Here is a 26,338-nt window from a genome sequence, read left to right on the forward strand (position 1 = left end):
CCTTTAGATTGACGGGAGCATCATCATTCACACCATATACTCCTACCAGGGCCACCTTGTGACCATGCAGTGTAAGATGCATTCTGATAATCCGCTGGTCTACTGCTTCCCAAGTAGTTATTGACGGACGCAAACTTTTCCGGATAAGTATGGCGACTCCTTGCTGTGCGCGTTGATCTTTACTGACACCACTATAGAACAGATCATAACATCCTAAGTTTTCTGATCCTGTGCCTTTCTTTTTCGTTTCTGTTAACACGGCGACATCTACATTATACTTTTTTACCTCCGATACAACCTCTGTCAATTTATTAGAAATGCCCTGTACATTCCATGTCCCAAAAACCATTGTCCTTTTCCGTAGTTTGTCTCGCAAAATCCGTTTTTTTTCCATTATCACCGAGGCTATCTTTATTAGGCTTTTTAACATTAAGTTTTTTCCGGGTATCGGGGAGTTAGCCCGATGCCCCAACCCCCAACCTGGAGGACCAGGGTTTGATTTTGGAGTACCGTCTCCTAGACAGGCTGCTTTCACCACAGCTATGAGCCCTGTCTGCCCCTCTGATGAGTGGTTCATACGCCATGAAGCCGGTGACCATCTCCACCCCCCTTTGAGGCAGGGGCTACCAGCTGGGGTCCGCAGGCTTGCTAAACCTGTGACAGTACTGAGTACAGTCCCCCATACGGCTCTGAATAGTCCTGGAGGATGGTCAACATATAGAAAGTTGCGAACAATACAAGTACCTGGGGGTGAAGCTGACTTCGGATGGGAAGCTGGATCAGGCCGTTCGGGACCGTAATCTTCTAGGAAGGAAAGCCATCGCCATGCTAAATGGGATCCTTTGGGACCAAAGGATTTCCAAAGACAACAAGAGGAGGATTTATAACTCGGTTGTCAAGCCTATTATCACCTATGGCAGTGAAGTGTGGCATTTGAAGAAGCGGACCCAAGAAATGCTCAAGGCGACCGAGATGGATTTCTGGCGAAGATCGGCTGGAATCTCGAGGAGAGAACGTGTCAGGAATGAACGTGTCCGAGAGATAATGGGCGTTGAGGGGACGATTGTGCACGATATCATGACCAAGCAATTGGTATGGTATGGGCATGTGCAGAGAATGGCTGATACCAGGTTGCCGAAGAAGGTGTTGGAGTGGGTCCCCCCAGGTAGGCGACGGAGAGGGCGTCCAGCCAAACGGTGGGTAGAGGGCATCCATGAAGAGATGGAGAGATGCCAGCTTCCGGAGGATCTCTACCATGACAGATTCCTGTGGAGAATAGGCGTCGCAGAGCGCCCTAGCGCGCCGTAGAAGCGGCTCATACATATACAAGTAGCATTCTGATACACGCACACTACCCGATATATCGACAGTGAAAAATCCCAAGCCACGTATCTTAGTTTGTGATGTTGCACTCCTCCCGTCAAACCTTTATTATTTAAATGGAGAACTTCTCGACGTCAATTCTTTAAAACTTTCCTGATTTTCTTGGTCTGCGCGAGGCAAATCCGGCAGAAATTTCAAGGAATGTTGTTGATTTCTTTAACTTTAAAATAGTTAAATAGGAGCGGAAATGTTAAACACCGCAAACGAAATACGTGGTTTGGGAGTTTCACAGTCAATATGTGGATTATGGACTAAGGCTGCTTCTTCAGCGCAAAATTCAGGGGAGAATTGATAAAATTTTGCCGAAAATCTATAATTGAGTGTAGAGCAAAGAAAGGTATTTTCATTTACACATAAACCTTCAATATCGTGAAGCCACGTGCTTTTAAAATTTCAAGGGGATAATAAAAAGTTCATCTATGCCCCTAGAAACCTTGAAATTTTGCTCAATACGGCAAGAGCGGACAGGCCGGCAGGACAAAAGCGCCGTTCGGCAAACGGTCATATATCATGATACAAATCTATCGCCGAGCCCCTACAAATGCTGGCGACGTAAGGCAGACACTTGAGTGCGTCTCGAATAGCACATCGCGTGGAATGAAGGCGCAGGATACGTTGTCAGTTGCCAGGTCGTCGCTCTGCACTCCGCCCTCAAGATTGATAGCTCGATGACACCCCGGATAGGTGTTGTACTTGTCAGACACCCGCTCCTCTCCTTCTCCACCCTAACCTCTTCCCTTCCCTCTTTACTCGCTTCGTATCTCACATTCCTCCAGTCGCGGAATCCAGTGCCTTCCGCGCAGGTAATGCTCGCCTCCTCGTGGTTGCCAAGTCGTCATGAAAGAATCTATCATTTTCTTATTAATTCGAACTGTAAATTTTTTTTACAAGCTGGCTACTTCGTTCTGAACGGTGAGCTTGAGGAATAAATTACGCCGTGGGAGTATACCGTGTGTTCGGGACAATTCGTAATCTTTACAAATCTGGATCATATCACGTAGGTAAATTTTTGTGTGTGATAGATTCTACAGCTGATGATTTTCGGGTTTGGTCCACCAATATACTTTGGGTCCTTAGGATAACTATTAGGCTGAGGTATTGGGTTCTAATGCCGGTCGGAGCCTGCATTTTCTTGGTCTCGGCAACACCAGAGATTATGCGGCCTCCAAAATTCCTTACATTTTTGTCTGATTTTCCAGTCCTACGTGGTATTTGAGTAATGAGAAATGATGCAAGATAAAAGTTCTTGAATTTCGTATTTGTCTCTATCCGCATAATTGGTGCGATCAAAGTATGATGTTTCGCCTTTTTTTCTTGACCGACGCCATCAAATATCATCGTTATCGTGCTTTCCTCATCTTCGTCATCGATTGAAGACCATCAGAGCCAAAACTTTGATTTCGCATAAATTTTCTCAGTTTCAAAGTTTTAATCCTCAAAAACACTTGTTTACAATACGCTGTCGGCCCTACTGATTAATCTTTCAAATGCATAGGTTGGCAGCGGCACTTTTCTAGTGATTTTCGTTTATCACGTTGTCGCCCTTTTGTATGTGTATTTGTATGTTGTATTGACAGCGAGGTGTTATTTTGGTGTTTCAGGACCGAAATGCAAGCACTGACATAAACGACAACGACGACGACCCGATGCCCAGGGACAACGGAGACAACAAGCACGGGACTCGGTGCGCCGGTGAGGTCGCCGGCGTGGCCTTCAACCACTTCTGCGGCGTCGGTGTCGCCTACAACGCCAGCATCGGAGGTACGTCCTTATCATCCGATTACGCTCTTCAAAAGCTCCTTGCCTCATTGAAAAAATAAGACGTTTAAAGTTAATTAAGGTGCATTGATAGCTATCTTACGTTTGAAGTCGCTATTGCTCAAGACGTGAATCGATCAATTTGCAATTATCGAAGGTGTTGCGGAAGAGAAAACTCTGTGATAACTTCGAGGAATGATATTGATTTTTTCTCCTTCAAAAAATGAAGTGGAAGCGGAGATTTTGAAACACCGCAAACAAGGCACGTGGTCAGCAGGCTGATTATTGAAATTAATAGACAAAGCGATAGACAAAGAAGATATAGGGAGTATGGAGCGATGCGGTCGGTGTCAAACTCATAGCAGCGCCTATGCAAGATTGTAGGAATACTCAACGCATTGCTCCAAACAGTCCGGTCGGCGTCAAACGCATATTAGCGCCTACAAGATTGCATGAATACTTCTCGCATTGCACCAGACGCAATGCGAGAGTTACTTGCGATGACTACTCGACCATGGGTTTGGTTGAAGCGGGTGATTCTTATAGACTAAGGGGGAAAATGGTGGACTAACTGTAGGGTCTCTTGTCGGTTACCGTTAGTTAGTCTATTACTTAACTCTTTTGTCCATTACAACCACTCATTTCAACCAATGGGATCGCTACGCACTCCATATGTCCTCTTTGTCTATGGCTTTATCTATCAATTTCAATAATCAGCGTACTGGTAGTTTCACCTTCGATCTGTCAGATCAAGTTAGTGGAAAGGTAACATTATCATTACCAGAGCCATAAAGTTTTGCATGTAAGCTTTTACATGATAACTTTTAGATCAACAGTAAATTTTACTACATTATTATTCTTTTCTCGCTCCCCCTTTTCTTCCCTTTTCCCTCCTGTCTTCCCCTCCCCTCTTCTTTCTCCCATCTATTCCACTCCTCCACCCCTCTCCCTGTTTTCTCACCCCTCCCTCTTTCTCAGTGCGTGCTTTGCTTTACATTCGGGTCAGGGCTCTAGGGGCCGTGCACTATGTGTCTGTGCTCACAGTATTGCCGTTAATTGTAAAAACCGCGTAAATATCTCCGCTCTCTCTCCTCGAAAGCCGAGTAATCCGGGGATCTATCCAAACTCGCAACCGCGTACACGAACGTCTTAATTTTGTTATCAGCGCGGCGCAGTCGGAGCGAGCGACGAGTTCCCTCTGTCTTTCAGGTGGAGCTTTCGGCGAAAGTTGCCTGCCAACTTTTCGAGTCTTTCACAAAAGGCTCATCAATAATTCCCCGAGGTATGCTCTGTATCAGTATTCTCCCCCCCCCCCCCCCCCCGGCACGCGTCGACAAAAATCCGCAATGAAATTAGCGGGTGTCGGCGGCTTATCAACAACTTTGCGATTCGGGGAAACGAGAAAACGTTGCGTCCGGAAAACTTCGTCGCGAGGAAGGTTCACGCGGTACAGTGCGAGTTCCGATCGGTTTTTTATGTGTCTCTTCTCGGGGCACTTCTCGAATTTTTCTCCGGATGTTTAAGAGCAGTGGCGAGGCGCGAGTGATCGATGATCGATTTTTCCTCATTTGAAGCCGTGGTGAAGAATCGATTATTACGGTGTCCGTTGCGAACACCCTGTTTATCGATACTTTCCCATAAGATTAAAAGGCAGATAATCGATGTATCGCATGGCAAGCTACGCCACTGTTTAAGAGCCGCCCCTGGAACTTCCTCATTTTATCACTACTTCTATCGTCTATCACTATCTATCACTAGCAATGGGTCTATAACTAACTTTTGCCGGCTAAATTTTAGCGGCTTTTATTTAGCCTGTATTAACTAACTCAGTATTTTTTCCAACTTCGCAAATGAGATTCTTCCCAGCGACAAATCCCATGAAACGTCCCATGGAGACGAAACCTCAGGAAGAATTCTTCCCTTTGCTCTAGCAATAGTTTGGAACCAAGCCCATTGGTGGATCGCACTGTCCCAAACATAACGAAAGAAATAAATGCTTCCTTGTGTCAATATGCGTCACGTCATCAGTGTTTTGAGTAAGCTCAACGATATACTTTCCCATTCATGTTCACTTCTCGCGACCTTTCGCTGTCACTCTGTCGCCTTGATGTTCTCCTTCGTCTCAGTTACGCTCATTATTTTTGCAATATTTTAGTTTCAAAACCAGAACAGCAGTAACTTGAGAATCCCCACTGTTTTTTTTTTTTTATCCGGATATCTTTTTTGTAATTTTCCAGGGGTCCGAATGTTGGACGGTACGGTGAACGATGCTGTGGAGGCCCGAGCGCTCGGACTCAACATTAATCACATCGATATCTACAGCGCTTCGTGGGGTCCTGAAGATGACGGCAAAATGGTCGACGGCCCGGGGCCCCTGGCCAGGAGAGCATTTATTTATGGAGTCACCAGTGTAAGTACTCGCTTCTCACCACGTCCTACATTCAATGTACCCCAGATTATTCCCCCCCCCCCCTTCCTCCGCTGATCCCACCCCCTCCCAGGCCACTTGGTCCACGTGCAGCACCCACGTTTGCATTCCTTTTCCACCCTGTTTGCCAGGTAGTTCACCGCTGATGCCATATTCCAAAAACTTGGTTAATTCCTTCCACCGAATCGTGGTACCTTTGTAGCTAACGTTTATTTGTAAGGTCGTTTTAAGTACGGAGGACTCTTCGAGAAAAAAAAAAAAACAAGGAAAAGCGATGGCGAGCTGAGAAATGTATATTTTCTACGCCACGCCAAGGAGCCACAAGTTTGATGAGGGTCGTGACAATTTTGGGGGCATATACGCAGTGGCCGCGCTTAGCTGTGTTCCCATTCTTGTTTACCAATAGGTGGATGTACAATCCTACGTCACGATCAAATCGAATGGTGGCTGCCACGATGTCACCCCCTATATTCTACCCTTAGGGAGGACTACATACATTGCATTATAGATTATGAGTAAATTTATGATGTTGGGAGAGGTGGCATTTAAATTGACTTCAATTCTACAGAAAGGACGTTTCCACTTTTCTGCATCAGAATAAATTATTCGGGGAATTTTTTCGGGTCTGCAATGATGGAGTGCGTCAGATCATAGGAGTCGAAAGTAACATCGTATTCGACATCATGACCAAACAACTTGTCTTGTATGGTCATGTCAATAGGTTGACGGAAAAAATGCTGCCAAAGATGATACTTGATTTGGATTTCTCCTGGGACGAGACGAAGGGGACGCCCAGTGAAATGGTGGCGACAGGGGATTTTAGATGGAAAGGGGGAGTGCCAACTCCTTGAAGGGCTTTGGGAGGATATGGTACTTTGGCGGTTGGATGTCGCAGAGCGCTATGAAAACGGATTTTATGCACGTATTTTGGTTAATACCATTCAGTTTTAAGACGTTTATGGAGATTTTTAAAGTTTTGTCCGCAAGCACATTTTACCTCCGCCAATAAACTTTTGTTTACATAAAAACGACGTCGCCTATTTGTATTCAATATTTGATGCACTCAGTAAGAGTTGATTTTTGGAAATATTTGTCATGTATGTAATTGTCTCCATAGAAAATTGAAAAGAGGAGATGAAAGTGACATGATGTCTGAACTGACAATTCTTGGACCAGCCCGCGCAAGAATAGGGGGAAATTTGGTAGGACGGTGTTTTGAGCCGTGCAGAGCGCTCGGTGCGACGAGAGTTTGCACGAAAGAAATAAGGACGCAGCGCAAGTTACTCAAATGAATTAATGAGCCGATAAATCTTCCCTCCCCTCTCGCCCTCCCCTGTATCCCCTCCCCGCCCCTCCCACTGCGGTCTCCGGCCCGATGTCTCCCGCGGATGGGACAGGGACCTTGGAGTCGGGCGGAGCCGTTGAATTTCATGCTCCTCTGGTGCTGAATGCTCGTAATATTTTACTGTGTCCACCCGAGAGCTGCAACTTAAAAGAGAAAACTGTTGAAATAATAAAACTCGCCGGACGCCCGCTTAAAAAATCGGCGACGGAACGCCCAAAAACGTGAAAAACGACGCGAGCCCGCCCTGCTTCCGTCCTCTCCTCCGAATACAATTTCAGCGAAAATTGGTCTCGAAAGTCTCCGCGAGGCCAGCTTGGGCTTCGATAACGTCGTTATCTTCAGAACCGTTATTTCCCTCTAAAGAACCAAAAATATGTATAAGATCGAAAATAAAGCATATTTCTTTTCACGTGTTCTAATCAAAATTCACTCAGAAAGTCATGCTTAAAATATGTATCCACATTCACTTTATTTAAAATGATATTGATGATAATGATGATTCGGCGTTTCGCGCCGACCCTCGCCCGCACTGTGTTTGGCGCAATGCGTGAAGTATTCCCGCAGTCTTGTAGGCGCTAATATGCGTCTTGCGTCAAACGGCGACCGCACTGTATTTGGCGCAATGCGTGAAGTATTCATGCAGTCCGACCCTCGCCCGCACTGTGTTTGGCGCAATGCGTTAAGTATTCATGCAGTCTTGTAGGCGCGCGTTTCGCGCCGACCGATGGCCGCACTACATTTGGCGAGATGTCTCCTTATGCACGTCAAACGATTTTGGGGTACGCTAAAATTTGGGGGGGGGGGGGTTAGGCTAAATTGTCCATTTTTAGCAAAATCACACGGAAAGCTCACTTTTTTTTTCTTGGAAGAAGTCCTAAAGTAATTACCTAAAACGTGAAAAACGACGCGAGCCCGCCCTGCTTCCGTCCTCTCCTCCGAATACAATTTCAGCGAAAATTGGTCTCGAAAGTCTCCGCGAGGCCAGCTTGGGCTTCGATAACGTCGTTATCTTCAGAACCGTTATTTCCCTCTAAAGAACCAAAAATATGTATAAGATCGAAAATAAAGCATATTTCTTTTCACGTGTTCTAATCAAAATTCACTCAGAAAGTCATGCTTAAAATATGTATCCACATTCACTTTATTTAAAATGATATTGATGATAATGATGATTCGGCGTTTCGCGCCGACCCTCGCCCGCACTGTGTTTGGCGCAATGCGTGAAGTATTCCCGCAGTCTTGTAGGCGCTAATATGCGTCTTGCGTCAAACGGCGACCGCACTGTATTTGGCGCAATGCGTGAAGTATTCATGCAGTCCGACCCTCGCCCGCACTGTGTTTGGCGCAATGCGTTAAGTATTCATGCAGTCTTGTAGGCGCGCGTTTCGCGCCGACCGATGGCCGCACTACATTTGGCGAGATGTCTCCTTATGCACGTCAAACGATTTTGGGGTACGCTAAAATTTGGGGGGGGGGGGGGGGGGTTAGGCTAAATTGTCCATTTTTAGCAAAATCACACGGAAAGCTCACTTTTTTTTTCTTGGAAGAAGTCCTAAAGTAATTACCTAAAACTGAGAAGTTCGACAAGAATCATGGTAGGAACCGCAGGAGCTTTCCTGCGATGAAGCAAAGCTCCTCTAGATTATATCTTTATTCCTCACTCAAGTAATGATGGTCCTTACAGCGTGAACTTTTGCTCATAACACAAGAATAACTGTTTTCAGATAGGAACGCATCAACAAATTTCCTTGCATTTCCCTTCTCTATGGATGTTAATGTTGTTACTGTCTTTTGATAGCGGTTTTTTTTTTATTAACAGGGTCGACGCGGGAAGGGCTCGATCTTCGTCTGGGCCTCAGGAAATGGAGGTCGCCATTCGGATTCCTGCAATTGTGACGGATACACTAATAGTATATTCACTCTCTCAATATCCAGTGCCACTCAAGGAGGGTAAGAGATGTTCTAAAATACCGCCTTCGTATCGTTGCTTATGCAACCCTCTTCTCAGCTTTTAAGTGCGTAGGTATTAGGAATTATGCGTGCGAGGCCACGCATCATTTAAACTGGCGTACCTACCAAGCACCGCAATGAAAATCAGATGAGAAATGCATTCTAAGATATCTTGCGAAGTTGAAAAATGGTGTCTCGTCAAGTCAGCTCTTCACGCTAATTATATTTTCGAAGAAGGGTCAGTCAGTCAGTCAGTCGGTCTCTCGCTCCTAATAACACAGTTCAACGGTCTGCGCGATTTTCTATTTCATAAAATGCATTATTACGTATACCAGAAATTAAAGTCTCTTGGATCTACAATCCAGACTCTTAAAAAAATTTGCCCTTGATTCAATCAGATTTTTGCTTCAATCGAGAGTCAAGACTCTTAATTTAAAGGGATTCCCTTTTGATTTAAGCAAAAATCCGATTGAATCAAGAGTATTTTATCTTGTCGGATATTTTTAGAGTCTGGACTCTGGATCCAAGAGACTTTTTTTCCTGTGTACTTTTGGAGCAGGAGGGTTTAATTCAACAAGTATGAAACGAACGCAAGTTTGAGTTAAACGCCAGCAACATTTTTCTATTCATGTAAGGTTATTTTTTTCAGTATTAATGTAGTGTTAACCATTTGAGACTAAAAGATCATGTTAAAAATCGAACTCCAAACATCAAGTGAAATGTTTCTATGATACTTAAGTATTTTTTTGCAATCATCAATTTTGATCACACTCCGGATTTCACTAAGTTTTCCAATATCCAAGCTTTATGTTTAACACTTGGCATTTGAAGGAGATGATCAGAGAGGAAATCCTCTGTAAGCACTAACTATAAGTAGAGGAAATCCTCTGTGAGCTCTAATTGTAAGTAGGTAACATGATAATGTCTAGGCATTCTGTGGATGATCAAACGTCATTTCCCTCTCTCCAAGAGCAAAATTAATTTTAAGTAAAGAATCTTTGCTGCAACTGTCAAGATTATTAAACAGATCACTTACTCTCTCTTTTTTTAAACAGATACAAACCTTGGTATCTTGAAGAATGCTCATCAACTTTAGCAACCACGTACAGTTCTGGGACTCCAGGCCATGACAAGAGCATAGCCACTGTTGACATGGACGGAAAACTGAGGCCAGATCACATTTGTACTGTTGAGCACACTGGTACGTTCTAACATCGTTTCATCTCATCAGAAATGGACAAAAATCAAATAAAACCTCTGTTACTTTGTCACAGTAACTACAGGGTTTGGGATGAAAAAGGGACTCCATAAAGTTCTATCCCATTATTGTGCTTTCTAAAAGCTACCAGTTGTTGTTCTATGATGTAAATTAAGTAAGAGTAAGTTATTAAGTTGGACAGACCAATTTTTTCTCTTTCTTTTTAAAAAAAGAAAATAATTCAGTTAATTCACTCCCTTCCTCCCCTCCCGCCTCTTTCCCCTCTCTTTCTCTCTAATCAAACTTAAAATACATTTATTAACACTCTCAATAAGTCTGGATAGGCAAACCTGAAATTTTAGGAAAATTCATGAATATTTCCTCATAAAGAGAAACACTGAAAAAAAGCAGGTGATTTCACAGTCAATAAAAAGGCGAAAATTGTTTATAGAACTTTTTGCAAACAACCTTATTTTTCAATTTTAGGAACTTCTGCCTCGGCACCTTTAGCAGCTGGAATGTGCGCCCTCGCATTGGAAGCAAATCCAAATCTGACCTGGAGAGATATGCAGTATATTGTTGTTTTAACCTCCAAGTCTGAGCCTTTAAAGAAGGAGGGTGGCTGGATCGTCAATGGTGTGAAAAGGGAAGGTAAGTTTCCATCATCGTTCAACATCATATTCAGTTCTGATGTAACAACATTTTGAAGGATTAGAAAACGAATTGCTTCACCCATTAAAGTTTGCATAATCAGAAGAAAAGAAGGAAAAAAAATTCATTTTTTTCATGAGCCAGCAGATCCATAGATAGTAAGTCTGTTAGGAATGAAAAGTGGAAAGGAAACCCTGCCCCTCCTTGAAATATTAAAGATTAAGGCCAAGAAAATAAAAAAACATTGACATCCACTTTTATTGATCTATAATTTTCAGTTACCTAAATATTTGTGAAAAAATCTATCCGAAGATGGATTTCCTATGATCTCATTTCAGTGAGTTGATTTTCTTACTTAATTTACCTTTTTTCAGTGAGTCATAAATTTGGCTATGGGCTAATGGATGGTGGTGCTATGGTTGCTCTTGCAGAGCAGTGGATTACTGTTCCTCCCCAACACATTTGTAAATCTCAAGAAATAAATGAAGACAGGTGAGTAAAAACAATCCTCATCCCTTATTTGCTCTTCTTGCATCATTCCAGGATTTTTATAAAAAATAATTTAAAAGAGTCTCATGGTTTACCAACTCTACAAACATTTCCAAGAATCTCTAAATCTTAAAATTCATAAATTTGTTCAACCAAATACTCGACTGATTTTGTCTTGTGGGCCTTTTTTAAAGTGCATTTCCTTTTTGCGTTATTCACAGACCAATTGACCCCACGTACGGTAGCTCCATGACTGTCACCATGGATGTTAATGCATGTCTTGGAACATTAAATGAAGTTCAATATGTTGAACATGTTCAATGCAAAATATCTCTTCGGTTCTTCCCAAGAGGCAATTTGAGGATACTGCTGACATCTCCAATGGGAACGACATCAACCCTTCTTTTTGAGCGGCCGAGAGATATCGTCAGTTCAAACTTTGACGACTGGCCGTTCCTCAGTGTTCACTATTGGGGAGAGAAAGCTGAAGGTAGATGGACATTGAAGATCATTAATGGAGGAAGCCGCAGAGTGAATCAACCAGGTATTATTCAAAGTCTTTAAAATCATCATGAAAATTATTCAACAAACTGCTCCTTTTCAAACAAAGATTGTTCTATGCTGATGTAAGATTTACTGACAACATGTTTGAATAGTTAACGTATGTCTTAATCACGGATCGCAGTGTAGCAAAAATTGAGCAAATATATCTGCACTACAAAAGGAAATGACAGCAAGCTTAGAAGTGATATCAGAGAGAATTACATTCTTCAGATTCGTATTACCTACCTAATCAAATCCAACCATTTGTATTTACTCAATTTCTCATCTTGTTTCTATCCAGGAATCTTGAAAAAATGGCAACTTATATTCTATGGAACTGCTGTGAACCCAGTCAGGCTTCGTAACTCGTATAACATTCTCTCTCAACAAGCTCAGCAGGCAAGAGGTTTTACATTCCCTTCTGCCTCCTCCCCACCTAACTTCTTTGCAAGTGCTCCAAGCAGCGAATTTTTCAGGAATCTGGACATCTTTACAGCAGCAGGCAGTGATCCTGAGGCATCTGTAAGTGTAGTGCACTCTATCTTTTCTCCAAAATGAAACAATAAAGGAATTTACTAAGTCATTCCTTTATACTGATGAAGGATTGATAGTTATTTATATATTTTATGTATTATTATATATTGTAACAATATTTCTTTATAACTCAACCTCAACCTTTTCTTGTACAGTTTTTATGAAACAATTTGAATAAATTTAAGGGTGTTTGGGTGTGGTTTTTCTCTGATGTTTTAAGTTTTCACTTTCGTCCAGGAATACACTTATTCAACTTCAAAATTATAAATTTTATTGTATGATCATAATTCATTTTCAATTTGCAACCACAGTTTTTGGTACAAGTTGACGAGGCATAGAGGGCTTCCAGCTAAAATGTGGATTAAAAGGTATCCAAAAAAAGATGGACAGAGACCAGCTTTCAGAGGATCTCTACCATAATAGATTCCTGTGGCAGTTAGGCGTCGCAACCTAGTGCGCTGTCAAAGTGGTTAATACATCCATAACAAGACAAAGAACAGAAAGCTTAAAATAAGGTTTCGATAAAAAAATCAATATCTCAACAAGCAGAGATCAAGGTCCCAAATTCTGCTGTTCAATCACCTATAGAACAAAAATCCGAAATTATTATTCTTGTGAATTTATCTTTTGCAGGTTGCCTCTTTAACAGGTGAGAGAGCCTCTCTTGGAGCAACAGAAAACCATCAGCTAGCCCCGTCTGAAGGCAGACGTGTCATTCACAGCTGTGACCCTGAGTGTGATCCCCAAGGTTGCTTTGGAAAAGGCCCAACACAATGTGTCGCTTGCTCTCATTACAAATTGGACAATACTTGTGTCAGCCGCTGTCCTCCCAGGAGCTTTGCAAGTGAGAATGGACGCTGTTATCCATGCCATGAGTCATGTGAGACATGTGCAGGTCCTGGTCAAGACAGTTGTCTAACTTGTGCTCCAGCCCATTTGAGGCTCGTTGATTTAGCAGTTTGCCTTCAGCAGTGTCCAGAGGGTTATTATGAAAGTAAGTTGCATTGTATCTAAAATGTATTCAATTAAGCATACGCAAAGAGAGGGAGGTAATGAATAGGATTCAAATTTAGTATGACAAACTTTAAATCGCAATTGAAGACCGAAATAATTAGTATAATGTGCGTAAAAACATCAGTTGTCGAATCGGAGGGTATGGATTTAATAGACTTCAATCGATTGAAATGTAACAAAGTAAACCATTTAACACTGATTATCGACTAGTAGACCAGCTACGACCATCAAATCAGCTCCAAAAAGATTTAAAATTTAATACTAATTTTGGATTCTAAATATTTATCATAAAAAGAAATATCAAATTACAATTTGCTTTTTATCAAAACTTTAACCAAGTTAAACCTTAAATCTATAGACAGTTTACCTCTCTCTATGGATCCATTTCCAATGCCTGTACTGAATGCATATTTTCATTATTCATTTTGTTTGGTTTCTAGACACTGAGGAAGGAACTTGTGTTCCTTGTGCAGCCAATTGTGGAAGTTGTCAGGACAGTCCAGAATTTTGTACAACCTGCGATCATCATTTGGTCTTGTACAAGAATAAATGTTATGCTGCCTGTCCTATTTTTACGTATGAAACAGACGATTATAGGTGAGTGGGCTTTATTTAGGTTTAACTTCTTCCTCCATGTTCCTCAAGAGTTTTTGGATCAGTAATCAACTATATTCTTGAAATCTTCGATCTCTAATTATTCCAAATATGTACTCTATTTATTCTTGAAACTCTCAGTGACAGTTTTGAGAAAAGGCTAAAAAGATTCTCTTTTTTTACTATTTCTTTTACTATTTTATTTTATTCTTATTTTATTTTTGTTCCTGCTCACTCTTAAAAATGTTAAAATGGAAAAAAAAAAAAATTATATTGATCACACGAAGGCTTTTTCCAAAAAAAATTTCTTTATTTTAAAACCGTCTTTCCTCATTTTTTACATAGGTGCTCAGCTTGTCACAACTCTTGTGAAACTTGCTCTGGTCCGCAAGAAAATCAATGCATCACTTGTCGCTCCGGTTACTATGCTTTGAATGGAAAGTGCTTTAAGGCGTGTCCTGATGGATATTATTCAAATAAAAAGCGTAGAGAATGTATGAGGTGTTCACCAGGCTGTGCAACGTGTAATTCTGCCGGTTGTCTAACATGTCAATCTGACTTTGAATTAAATAAGAAGAACAAATGTGTTCGAGCAGGAGGACTCCAATGTAAAATAGGTGAGCCCCATTTACTCATCCCTATTTTCAAGAAAGTATACACATTCCAATGTTCAGGAACAAATCAAAAAAGTTTCTGTTTTTTGCCTGTAACTTTTGGAAGGTTACCCAAAGTTTAGCCTTGATGTTGGTTTGCTGAGAATTTAGGAGGGTAAAATTCAATTTGTAATTTTCAGAAGCTAGCCAGTCATTTTCTAATTTAAAAATTTTAATGAGGGCACCCGATCAACAAACTTTGAAGATTATTCAAAAAGGCTATAGCCACCCAAACAGCAACTTGATGGCTAATTCTATTCACATAAAAACGTAATCATACAATACTTTTTCAAATGGAATACAAACCCACTAACATGCGGTGAACCCAATGTCACAACCAAACTAATGACACTCTTTGCCTCCCTTAATTTAAAAATCTAAATTTTTGTATATACATCCATCTTCCAAATTCTTTGTAAAGACGTTAATAGCCTAGGATGCTGAATGTCTATAAATAAAATAACTAAACTAATGACTCTTTGTGCTCAGTTCCCAAATTTCAAGACATTTTCTCAATAATTCTTTGGATGCAAATGATTCCCTAAAATTCCTAAAATTTTTAGTGGTTGCATTGATGTACAAAATTGATCCTAAAATAATTATATTAAATATACCTAGCTTTGTTACTATGGCCTAAGTGAAAATAGAACTTCGGAAACAATGTCTAATTCACGGCTGCTCAAAGTACTTAGGTATTTCAGAATAATTTGTATCAACCTTTGTCTATATAACTGATATAGATGATACATAAATAATTAAATACTTACACCAAGCAATGTAAAAAATATGATTAAGATACTGTTTGAAACTTTTCTGAAGGAACAATCTTACCTAAATATTGCAAATCATCTTCGTTTTCGTCTTGTTGTTGGGGGCAAATTTTTAGAGTTGTGTTTCTCACTAGTATACCTTCCTCCTTATCATCAAAAGTGCAAGGAACTCCTATGTAGATCTATTTCATACGTTTTTGTTGATGAGTGTACCCATCCTTATCCTCATTTTCCCATCCTCAGCCTCTTGACATACACACATTGAAAATCAAGACTGCAAACTACACCCGAAGAATTGTAAACTGTTCTCCGAAGATGTTTTGATGTATTTAATCCCTTTGAGTCTGCAGGTACCAAACCGTTTTGTTAACTTTCATGGTTCCTTTAAAATAGGGGGATTTCAATCATTTGCAATAGGGTAGGAGAGGTAGAATAATATATATTAATCATTAGCAATAGAGAAGGAGAGATAGAATAATATATATATTAATCATTAGCAATAGAGAAGGAGAGGTGGAGGTTTTTGTTTTTCTTGTATGTGCGCTACTGCCTTCAGATGATAACCATTTCAAGTTACCCCAAATTCAGGTGTTTCGTTGTTTTGTCCTATTTGGGGCACATGTAATGAGATTCTTAAATATCTATATCTCTTCAGCAAGTACCAAAAGAGAATAAAAAGCTCCTTGTCTGTAGCCCTCATAACTAGAAAAGTTCTGTAGGCGTTAAATAGAAAATTTCTAGCCTTAAAGTCATCTGCACTTAAGTTTAAAAACAATTACTCACGACTCCTTGAGTCTTTTCTTTGATCAAGAGTGTCTACGTGCTCTTTTCAAGATAAGATAGTTTTTAAAAGAATTTAAAGACTGTGAGTGAGCTGTGAGGAAAAGCTAGATCGATCTTATGAATGAGGTCCTTTTGAATCTTCAAAATGAAATCTTCCAAAGACATTTTGCCGTATTGTCTAAAGAGTGTGGACTCAGTACTATTTTACCACCTTGTAATTTATTGTATTCCTGAATCCTAATCCAATACTTACATCCTTTAATTCCTCTCCTCTCTCTCCTTTGAGAGTGCACTACAGTAGCCATACTCAAACTTTAGTTCTGGCTAAAAGCTTTTACTTTTGCCTCTCATTCTATACTCCATTTAAGCATCGGAATGAAAGTTGAAGGCTTGTTTTTTGTTTCCAGGAAATTATTGGAATGGATCAGATTGTATAAAGTGCCATGGAACGTGCGAGACTTGTTTTGGAGGCGATGAGGAAGAGTGTCTGACCTGTCATGAGCCAACATTCCTTGAATGGTCCCGTTGTGTGCCTGCTTGTTCAGTTGGATACTACAACGATCATGCTACTTGTGTACCGTGTGTCCATACTTGTCAAGAGTGTATATCCCGTGCTAACTGCACTGTTTGTCAGCCTCCACTACTCCTCCAAAGTGGCGAGTGCCGACCTACTTGTGCGGCTGGGTAAGTTCCTTTCAGCTTCTGTTTTGGGCTTCTCTGCAACGTACGTATCAATTTCTATTTGCATACCAATCCCAATATCCTAAAGTAGAGACACGGTAGAAATTTTCCAGACATATCTTCTATAGGAATTAGATAGATGGACTCATCCTCTTTGGGAACCACATAAAATGATAATTATCATACTCATAACAGCATTATTTCATTGAAGATCTAGTTATTTTTTCCAACCGCATCCAAACGAATTTTGTTGGTATTTTCATTAGTTTATTTTAAATATGGCTTAACTCAATATTAGCCATTAACACCTTGAGGGATTGTAGAGAGATCCATACGATTACGAGGGAGGAGGAAATAGGGAAAGAGGAAAGAAGGGAAAAACAAGGCAAAAAGAAGAGGGAGAATTAAATAAATTACATTTGTGTGTATTTATAGATATGAATCTGCCTTTTTAAGAATCTTATCTTTCTTATGTTGCAAAATATTTTAACCAGACTTTTTGTATTTTTTAGAGAATAACTCTCAGTAAATTCTTTTCTTCAAACTTACCTCATTTTATTCAACCCTTTGTACTTAAATTTCATTCAATATCCTTTGTTAAAAAATTTCAAAGCTAATTTATCTTTGTAACAGGTACTACAGTGACATTGGAACTTGCTCCAAATGTTACTTGAGCTGCATGACCTGTAGTGGTCCACGGCGAGATCAATGTGTTTCTTGCCCAAATGGGTGGCAACTTGTAGCAGGGGAGTGCTTCCCAGAATGTCCCCAAGGATACTACATGTCTGACTACGGTTGTCAGAAATGTCATCATTATTGTCGCACTTGCAAAGGTATTGATTTTTCCTGACTTGAAGTATCCACGTTCGATTTTCCAAGAGTAATTCGTCCTTGGCATCTAATAACGATAAAATTCCTAATAATAAAGCAGTTTTTTGTGATGGCATCAAATGAGTCACTTAGAATTGATCAGGTATCCTAATTTTCTCCGGAAAGAATTTAAAATTAAACAATTAGTATCATGAGTTAGTGGTGAGGCTGACATGTAGATGCTAGGCAAAATGTATGACTAGTATACAAATATTTTAAAAATTAGTAACAAATAAAAACTGCGCAGTTAACATGGATGGGATACAACTGCTATTAGTCATAAAAAGATGTATCTTAAATACTATCCCCGAGAGAACCTTTCTGACAGATCAAAATTTTCAAAATTGAATCAAGATTCTTCCTAATTTTTTTTTTTCATTCTTTCAAGACTCTTTGTTCCCTTCACTGGCTTTTCATTTCTTATCTTTATTGTAGGTGAAGGACCACTGCAGTGCACATCATGTCCTCCACGTGCAATGCTAGATGGCGGTCTGTGCATCACGTGCCTGTCATCACAGTATTTTGACCCAGTGACTCAGCTATGTAAATCTTGCCATCCGTCATGTAAGACTTGCAGCGGGCCGGGTCAATTCAGTTGTTCCTCTTGTACATTCCCTCTCCATTTAGATTCACAAAATAAACAATGTGTACCATGCTGTACGCAAAACACACGACATGACTGTTGTGCGTGTGATCAAGAAACAGGTAATCCTACACAATTGTGTGACCAACATTTTTCTGCCGTTTTTTCCCAATATTTTTCAATGGAGCCTTTCTGGCCTTCATGCCTCCATGCACAGAATTGCTAATTACTTTTGTTTTATTAAAAAATCACTCGCATCATGATTTAATTTTTTTTTCTTACCTCTTGCCATTGCAAGTACTGCTTTAAGTACTACTAAGCATTGAAAACTGAAGAATTTAAATTTTTTAGACACTTTGGCTACACAGTGGCACAGATTAAAAGGATTTCATTTTTAATCAAATACATATTAATTACAATAATGTATACGAATCCCTTTCAATTTACTTTATGTTCTTGTGGCTGAATAATGTTCTTATTGTTGGGTTTTTTATAGGTAAATGCCATATGAGTTCGCCAGCAGGGAAGAGGCGAACAGTTTTCAACCTAGAGGAAAGTGAACCACCGAAGCAGACTTTACCATCTATGTTGTCCCTGACAACAACTGTTGCATACTTAGCTTGCCTTACTGCCATTGTTTTATTTGTTGTAGTTTTTACTGTTTTACAGGTAAGATTAACCTTCTTCATTCATCGTTTTTGTATATTCACCACATGTAATTAGATACAGGTCTACAAAAATATTTTGCTGGGAAGTAGGTCCTGAATTTTTACCATTGATGAGTCTGTATATTATGGGTAATAGTGAGGTCTGGCAAATATGTACAACTGTTCACTGCGAACATTTAGAGACAGTTCATTGTCATGATTACTCATCCTGTGATCGAACGTCCTAACGTGTGGTCTGAATTTTCGCCACTGCGACAATTTACCGCCTGAAGGAAGAAAATTTGCACAATAAAGAAGATGAAGAATGTAAGCATAGAAAAGGAAAAAGATGTGTAACCCAATAACACCAGACTAATGAAAGGTCATGACTGATTGGAGAAACTCAAAGAAGACAGAGGTGGGGTTAGCATAAAAATTAAGTTGACCAGTTTTTCAGAGAAAAAATTAAGTATGATCGGAAGTCTGCAACGTCGCAAATGGAAACCTCGAACACACTTAAGCCATCAATGTATAATGTCAACATCACCCGAGAGGACCGGTAAATGTTGATATTAATAGGGTGATTTATGAAACATTACTCGCCCCTGCTGCATTACCTGTAACATATAGGTGAAACTGTCAAATATGCGTATAGGCTAATGTTTTGAAGTGAAAAATTGTTATTTTTTTTTATTCATTACCTAAATTTGTTGAGAAGTATTACAATTATGAATGTAAGCTTTTTTTAGCATACTAGCAAGAAAAAGGGTACCTATTGAAGCGTCCTACATTAGATTTGCAATCATTGTTGATCTATAAAATTTTTTTAGAGATTTGTTTCCACTATAAAATTTTTTTAGAGATTTGCTTCCACTATAAAATTTTAAAATTCGCTTCAAAGAAAACTAAATCGGCAGTGCAGTTTGGACAAGAAAATGTACCAAAAATTACTTCTTATTATGTTTGTTCATCAAGAAAATAAGAAAGGATTTTGTAAAAATGTAGGTTTGCTTCTTACAATGTCATAATCATTTCTTACTTTCTTTTTTCAGCGACGATCAAGGGGGTCTCGTCCTAGTTACGCAGGTTATGAGAAGGTGCCAGTACACCAATATACAGAATTATCAACGAACACACAAGTAACAACGTAACGCTTATGAGAATAATCAATTGAAATTCACCAGAGACTTCCGTTTTTTTCGGAGTCTCCAAAATCATATGTTCTGACCTGTGATATCTTGCTCCACGACTGCGCTCTAACATTTGATCGAAGTTCTTCACCCAGCCCTTGGATGTCACCATCAAGTAAATAATTAGCCAACCAGTGGATAACTCATAGCATTGTAGGATTAATTCTTTCTAATCTTGTGATTCAATGAATTTTTATCAAAATGAATACTTTGTCATTCTTAGAACAAATGTTAGATCAATTATTTGTTTTTAATGCAAGGTTGGTGAGAGCAGAACTTGTTAGATTTAGTTTACTTAAATCAAACTGAAGTTGATCAAAGTTCATCATAGGTAGTTAGGTTTGTAATTAATCTCACGAATAGCTATTAGTAAGTCTGTTCATTTTTACCGTTGCTTTCTCTTTTTCCATAAAATCATCGTAATGATTTACCTTCAAAATCACTGTCTCATAGATGACCATGTGTATGTTTAACTTGTTCACAACTCTGCATTTTGTACCCAGAACTGTTTACAATCCTTCCTTTAAGTTGAAATGTACCTATAATCGAAAGACCAAACAAGGACTTGATACAAAAAATAAATGTAACGAAAGCTGAAACTCACTAGCTCAAAAATTGAAACATTTAAACAATGCATCTCTGCCTTTCGACTGCATGCAAGTTCATGTAACAGAGTTGCAAGAACGTGATGATTGCAGAATTTGACACTAAATTACTTATTTTACGAAGAAATGAGTTTTAGATTTTGTAACACTTATTTCATTTTCCTTCGGTAATCATTGTTGAAAAATGTTTTCCTGATGATTTCTACTGATCAGATTGACAGTCTCTGCATCAAGATCTCCTGATTTGTTATTTTTTTCCTTTAGTTCTTTATATTTTGTCATTATTTTTACAATATTTATAATTGTAGATTTCTCATTGAGATAAAGTGCCTATTCACTTTCTGCTCATTTTTTGTAAATTTGTGATCAAAAAAACGATTTTAATTTGTTTCCCTGTGAAAAATTCCACACATTTTGCACCAGAAGTAACTACACAGCCTTCTTGAAACTAATACTCTTAATTACTCATCATGCAACTTAATGACAGACATTTTTTTCTTCGTCCTCTTAAATTAATTGATCGTGATATTTATTTAGGTACCCAAAAGACATTGGCCCAGTATTTTTCTGTAATTTCAGAGAAGATCTTACCAATAAGTGGAAAAGACTTGATTTTATGTGTCAAAAAAAAAGTTTTCCTTTGGCTCATGAAACCTCTTGTTTTGCAAACTGTGTAAGTAAACTGTAATAAAAAGAACCTCTAAATTATACTCTTGTAATACCAAAAGGTTGGCTTAAAATATTGACCTCATCATGCCTGTTAACGAAATGCTGTACTCAAAATGAGGTATTTTCCCTGTAGGCATAAAATAGTTATTACGACTTTGATAGTAGCAAGGAACATAAGCTTGGGTAACTTCGGGTTAACTTAAACTGTCTTCTAAAACTAATTATTATTTCTCTACTTTTTGCTGCTCTCTTATTGTTTTACGTACTTAATTTTATTTTTACATATACAGCAAAGCATTATATTCTCAATGCTATTAAAAGTTTTCATTAGTAATTGGATAAAAAAGTAAAGTTACCCACTATAACCGAAAATTTTCGACATAATTGTCAAATTCAAACCTTAAAATTGTAACTGCTTTGGTTTTCTAGATAATTTTCATTGAAAATTTTTTTGTATTTCAAATGTTTTAATGACATCAGAGGAATCAGTGGTGTAACTGAATTATGTTGAGAATCTGCAGTACTGTGATCCTTACACTAATACAGCTATCAGAGGAAACATGCTTATACCTACCATGTGTTTTTAATAGAATAAATGCAATTCTGTTGGCCCTTAGATCGGACCGTGACTTGTTAAGTAAGTGGAAACTATTTTTCCAGAAATCTGTGGCTCTCAATCTTAAATCATTTTGGAATTTCTTATTTTGCTTTCTATACCTTGTGAACAAATTATGATGTATCTTTTTCTCTGATTCTTATTAAGATCTGAATCTAATTGTATTGATTTATTTTTATCATTATTTGTTTTTAGTTCAATGATTTCCTCAACTCAAAACTGATAGTTTATCCATTATTTTATCATGCTTTGTAACTGTTACCAAAGTTGATACAAGGCAATCAGACTTGAGTGAAAAGAAAATCACTAATGAGTGAAGTTAAGCACCTAAGAGGTGTTTTTAAGAACTCGGATTTACACGCATGTGTTACTCTTGATCAAATTCAAATGTACCTATTTCAACCTGCCATAGAACCTGTTTCATCCAAAGTAAGTTAAGGGGAAAATTACTAACTAGTAAGTTGTAAGTTCACTATTAGTAGTAGAAAGTATACTACAGTTTTACAAATGTTAATTTTTAAGTTCTCTCCTGAATTTTATGCTCAGAAACATTCCTAAATTATGAATTTTCATGGCGCTCTTTTTTTCTACGATTTTGTATCTAAAGAATTGGAGCTCTTAACCTTAATCAATCAACAGCGGTTAAAATGAAAATTGTTAAAATAAAATTCCATTCCAAATTTCATTCCAAAATTTTAGGGGTTTTTCGGGCTTTTTCCCCCTTTCCCCCTCTCATTAAATGTAAGATTCTGTGCTTACCCTCAGAGGTAAAAGATTTTTGGGCATGCTGTTGAAAATACAGCCTGCAGTCAGCAGGACAAAGGAAGAAAAAATCTATTTTTAAGGTGAATCCAGGCTTCGAACTCAACGATTTGGCCACCACGTCGCGCTGCTCAGAATAGCCGTATATATTTGCCAAAATAATAAAAACCATAATACTTATTCAAGATTAGGGATCCAAGGGATATAGCAACATACTTGAGGAACACTCAGTAAAAAAATCTTCTCAAAATTCCCAAAAATAAAGTCGTAACTACGGCGGAAAGTAATTCCCATTGCGGCAATGGGAGAGAGAGACAGAACATGAGGGATTTGGCCGCCGCCGCTGAGCTGAAAGTTTCAGCCGTACTTTTTCTGAGCTTGTAATTCTAATTGCCAATATTTTTGGCTCAAAAAATTAGGCAAAAAATAATCTATATCTTGTGGATCTGCTTTTTGTGATTTGAACAAGATTATCTCAGTAATAGTCGAAGGAAAGTGAAATTCTCAGTGGTGACTGGTGGCGCTATCTCTAATCTTAAATTATCCCTAATCGAACCCTGGATTCACCTTAAACGCAATAATTATTATTTTAAGTATTGTCTTTTTCATGAAGACCACATAGTTTGCCAGACCTACAGTACATTTAAATACTATAGTGTACATCCTTAGGAATAAACAGTAAAATTCAGTTAAAAATACTGAAATCAGAATTTTTGAGAACAACAGAGGGTACGATTTTCAGTAGGTCTCTCTTGTATTAATTTTGGTTTCAGTCGACCATTTATAAAAAATGAACAGATTTACGATTTCAGAATATGAGTTCTAATTTAATTTTTTAAGAAATGTTAAAGACCTGCTAACGTAGGTACATATTGAAACAGAAGAAAAGTAGGTTCACAGAGAACCTGCATTTTGAAGTTAAAAAATAGAGTGTACAGATTTTTATTTATTTTTTGTAATAGGTTAATTTTGCATCAGTTTGTAAATAACTGCTTAAGTTGTACTTATTTTGTGTGTACTATACCGTTTATACTTAAAATAATAATGTTCCAATGGAATGTGGCTCAATAAGGGAACCAATTATTCAAGGGAAGATCTCAATGCCAGCAACAGCAGATCCAAAGCATCTAGATTTTCTCGGAGTTTGGAACTGGAGTAAAAGTGAAGCTACCATAAATTTATCTATTTTCTCCTTGGGATAGAGAAGAAAGAGTACTCTAGAACTCAGGGCATAGCATGGCCCTCCAGACGCCTTGCTCGTTTTGCCAATGGCTTCAGGTTATGGAAAGCTGCTCTGTCCATTTTTTTATTCCTTAGTCAGGAGAAAAAATTGGCATCAAAATATTCAGGAAAGAAAAAATGATGAATGTTGATGCATGTCAATTGTACTTTAATAATATTGGAGAAAGCCTTGTGATCTTTTCTTAAATGAATGGTTTGAAATTTGATTTAACCATGTGATATTTGCCTGATTCCAATTTCTTCCCTTCTCTTCTTTTCTGTAAAGTTCTTTGCGAATTAAATCTCTTCAATTCAAACAAGGTAAAAATCCCCTCTACTAACTTTGAAATTGTTTTCAAAATTGTCAGAAAGAGGAAAATTCGCGAGAATGCCAAGGTCATGGGGAAAAATGCTGGGAACAAGGGCTTTGTCTTCAAAGTTTTTCCATGACTTCCTCTAAATTCTGTAACAGAAACAACCTTAAATAGAATTAAAACATCAAATTTGCTCTGTCTCAGAGACCGACATATCTGTTGAGAATTAGACGCAAAGAGTTTTTTTTTCTTTGGCCAAAATGCATTTAATTCAGTGGAAAGTAATAAATGGAACCCTTACTTAGTATTTATTCAAAATGAATATTTTCCCTCTAGCATGAGAATATTTTTTGTGAAGAATTTAATTTACTAAGTCATTTCTACTTAACTTGTGCACCTCTTTGCATTCCTTCATAGCTTTCAATATGTTTCAGTGAAGACCTGTTAATGCAGTTTCTCTTGTACAGCTCTTCTCAACCTTTGTATCCTTAAATGCAGAGAAGAAAAAACAAGAAATTTAAGTGGTCTTAACTATCCAGAACTAAAATCGTTACTTATGCACGGTGTAGCTGTGCACTATAGTAGCACATAGCAGAAAAGATAACCATATATTCTCATGGCAAGGAAAAATTTTAAAGAATATTGTAAGCTGAGACCATGGAGCACCTCTTCACAAATCAAAGTCTTTCATGCAAATCGGTCATGTTAGCCCTCTGAAGGGTCAAGTAACCTGCTCCTTAATTTCCCTTCAAAATGTCATCGAGCATTTGAAGAACAGAGGTGAGGAATGAAAGTGTAAATGAGCACATTGACTACTAACATGCTGTTTAATACATTGATTGCCTCTGGTAAGTATGAACTTTGCAATAGTTCTGCCATCAACCAGACCAAAGAAGACCATTATCAGAAAGTAAACGTCTAAAATTGAGAGGTGTAAATTGAATGGTTCAAGGCATCTAAAATTAAAGTGTTCCTATTTTCATCCTTTCAGTCATGTTTAAATGAGCCCAATTCTTTTTCATCTTGGCTTTCGTTTGTCAAAACATAAAAGTTTATTGCCTGGCACTGTATAAAGGATACCTGCTTGTTTCAACTCATCTATTTTTTAGCAGAGATGCTTGCGCCTACAAGCGAAAGGATCATCATATCTGAAATTAATCTTTCATCAGCACTTAAGGCTGCATTGAAAGGAACAGGAGAATGCCTTCGAAATCTGAATGTAAAAATACTCATGGTCATGGAAAAATTCCTCAGAAGTGCAGAACGTCATTCAGAAGTTGGTAGAAATCTTGGCCTCATAGTTTTCTCTCGCTTGGAAACTTCTTCACATTGCAAAAACGTCAAAAGTGCATGTTAGGAGAAAAAATGTCCAAAAATCAACACTTTCTTCTTTTTTTCTCATTCCCCCCCCCCCCCACCACCACCACCACCACCACCACCACCACCAAACAAAAATCTCTCTTAAAGATATTTCCTCTGCAGCTCACGGATTTTCTACTGCTTCACGCAAGCTGGAGCTAGCGCATTCAAGCATTTTCCTTACTTTTGAGATTACTTTTATGCCTTCATCATCAGACTGATGTGTCACAAGGAAAATAAATGTGTCAGTGCTCGTAGCTTTGAGTCGAATGAAACATAAGCTTTGGAGACAAGGCTCCGTAAGACTAATGATTGGTAGAGCCAGAATTACGTGTGGTTGCTCTTTTTGTGTATAAATAAAAATTCATAGCTGCCCAAGTAGAAAATTTTTTTTGTGCAGTTACAGTCCTGAACCTGACACCATGAAAATTATTATTTTGTGTGATAACTAAGGTAAATTCTTTTGTTAAAATAACACCCTGACTTCAGTGGGAAACATTCTTCAAATTTTGATTGCTTACCCGACTATCCATACATTTTCTTTTTTGGTTTTTCATTAAACATGAAAATGGAATTGTTAATGTTGCCATCACTACTTTTGTCCAGACTGGCCACCCTACTTTAAAGTTATTTAAGGTATTTAAAAAAGCAGTTTCATGAAGAACTGTTTGAGGAATCTTCCTGGGTTTTTAAATGAGTAAATGATTTATGTAGCAAACCAATCAACC

The 26,338-nt window shown here is 38.5% G+C and overlaps 1 protein-coding gene across 1 annotated transcript in view; it reads left to right on the top strand.

The window, feature by feature from the left end:
* Fur2 (furin-like protease 2) overlaps window positions 1-20,700 on the top strand; it is a 536,496-nt gene extending 515,796 nt beyond the window's left edge. Inside the window, exons 5-20 of the mRNA XM_019049259.2 lie at window positions 2,985-3,144; window positions 5,379-5,551; window positions 8,734-8,864; window positions 9,920-10,065; window positions 10,549-10,713; window positions 11,088-11,205; window positions 11,424-11,746; window positions 12,047-12,267; window positions 12,913-13,273; window positions 13,734-13,890; window positions 14,233-14,504; window positions 16,501-16,777; window positions 17,408-17,607; window positions 18,080-18,349; window positions 18,724-18,896; window positions 19,927-20,700. Coding sequence (XP_018904804.2) covers window positions 2,985-3,144; window positions 5,379-5,551; window positions 8,734-8,864; window positions 9,920-10,065; window positions 10,549-10,713; window positions 11,088-11,205; window positions 11,424-11,746; window positions 12,047-12,267; window positions 12,913-13,273; window positions 13,734-13,890; window positions 14,233-14,504; window positions 16,501-16,777; window positions 17,408-17,607; window positions 18,080-18,349; window positions 18,724-18,896; window positions 19,927-20,025 — 3,246 coding nt within the window. The 3' untranslated portion in view covers window positions 20,026-20,700. The remainder of the gene's footprint in view (window positions 1-2,984; window positions 3,145-5,378; window positions 5,552-8,733; window positions 8,865-9,919; window positions 10,066-10,548; window positions 10,714-11,087; window positions 11,206-11,423; window positions 11,747-12,046; window positions 12,268-12,912; window positions 13,274-13,733; window positions 13,891-14,232; window positions 14,505-16,500; window positions 16,778-17,407; window positions 17,608-18,079; window positions 18,350-18,723; window positions 18,897-19,926) is intronic.
* Window positions 20,701-26,338: the final 5,638 nt, after the last annotated feature.

The sequence above is a fragment of the Bemisia tabaci genome, chromosome 1 (genome assembly GCF_918797505.1).
Source record: "Bemisia tabaci chromosome 1, PGI_BMITA_v3".
Lineage (NCBI taxonomy): Eukaryota > Metazoa > Arthropoda > Insecta > Hemiptera > Aleyrodidae > Bemisia > Bemisia tabaci.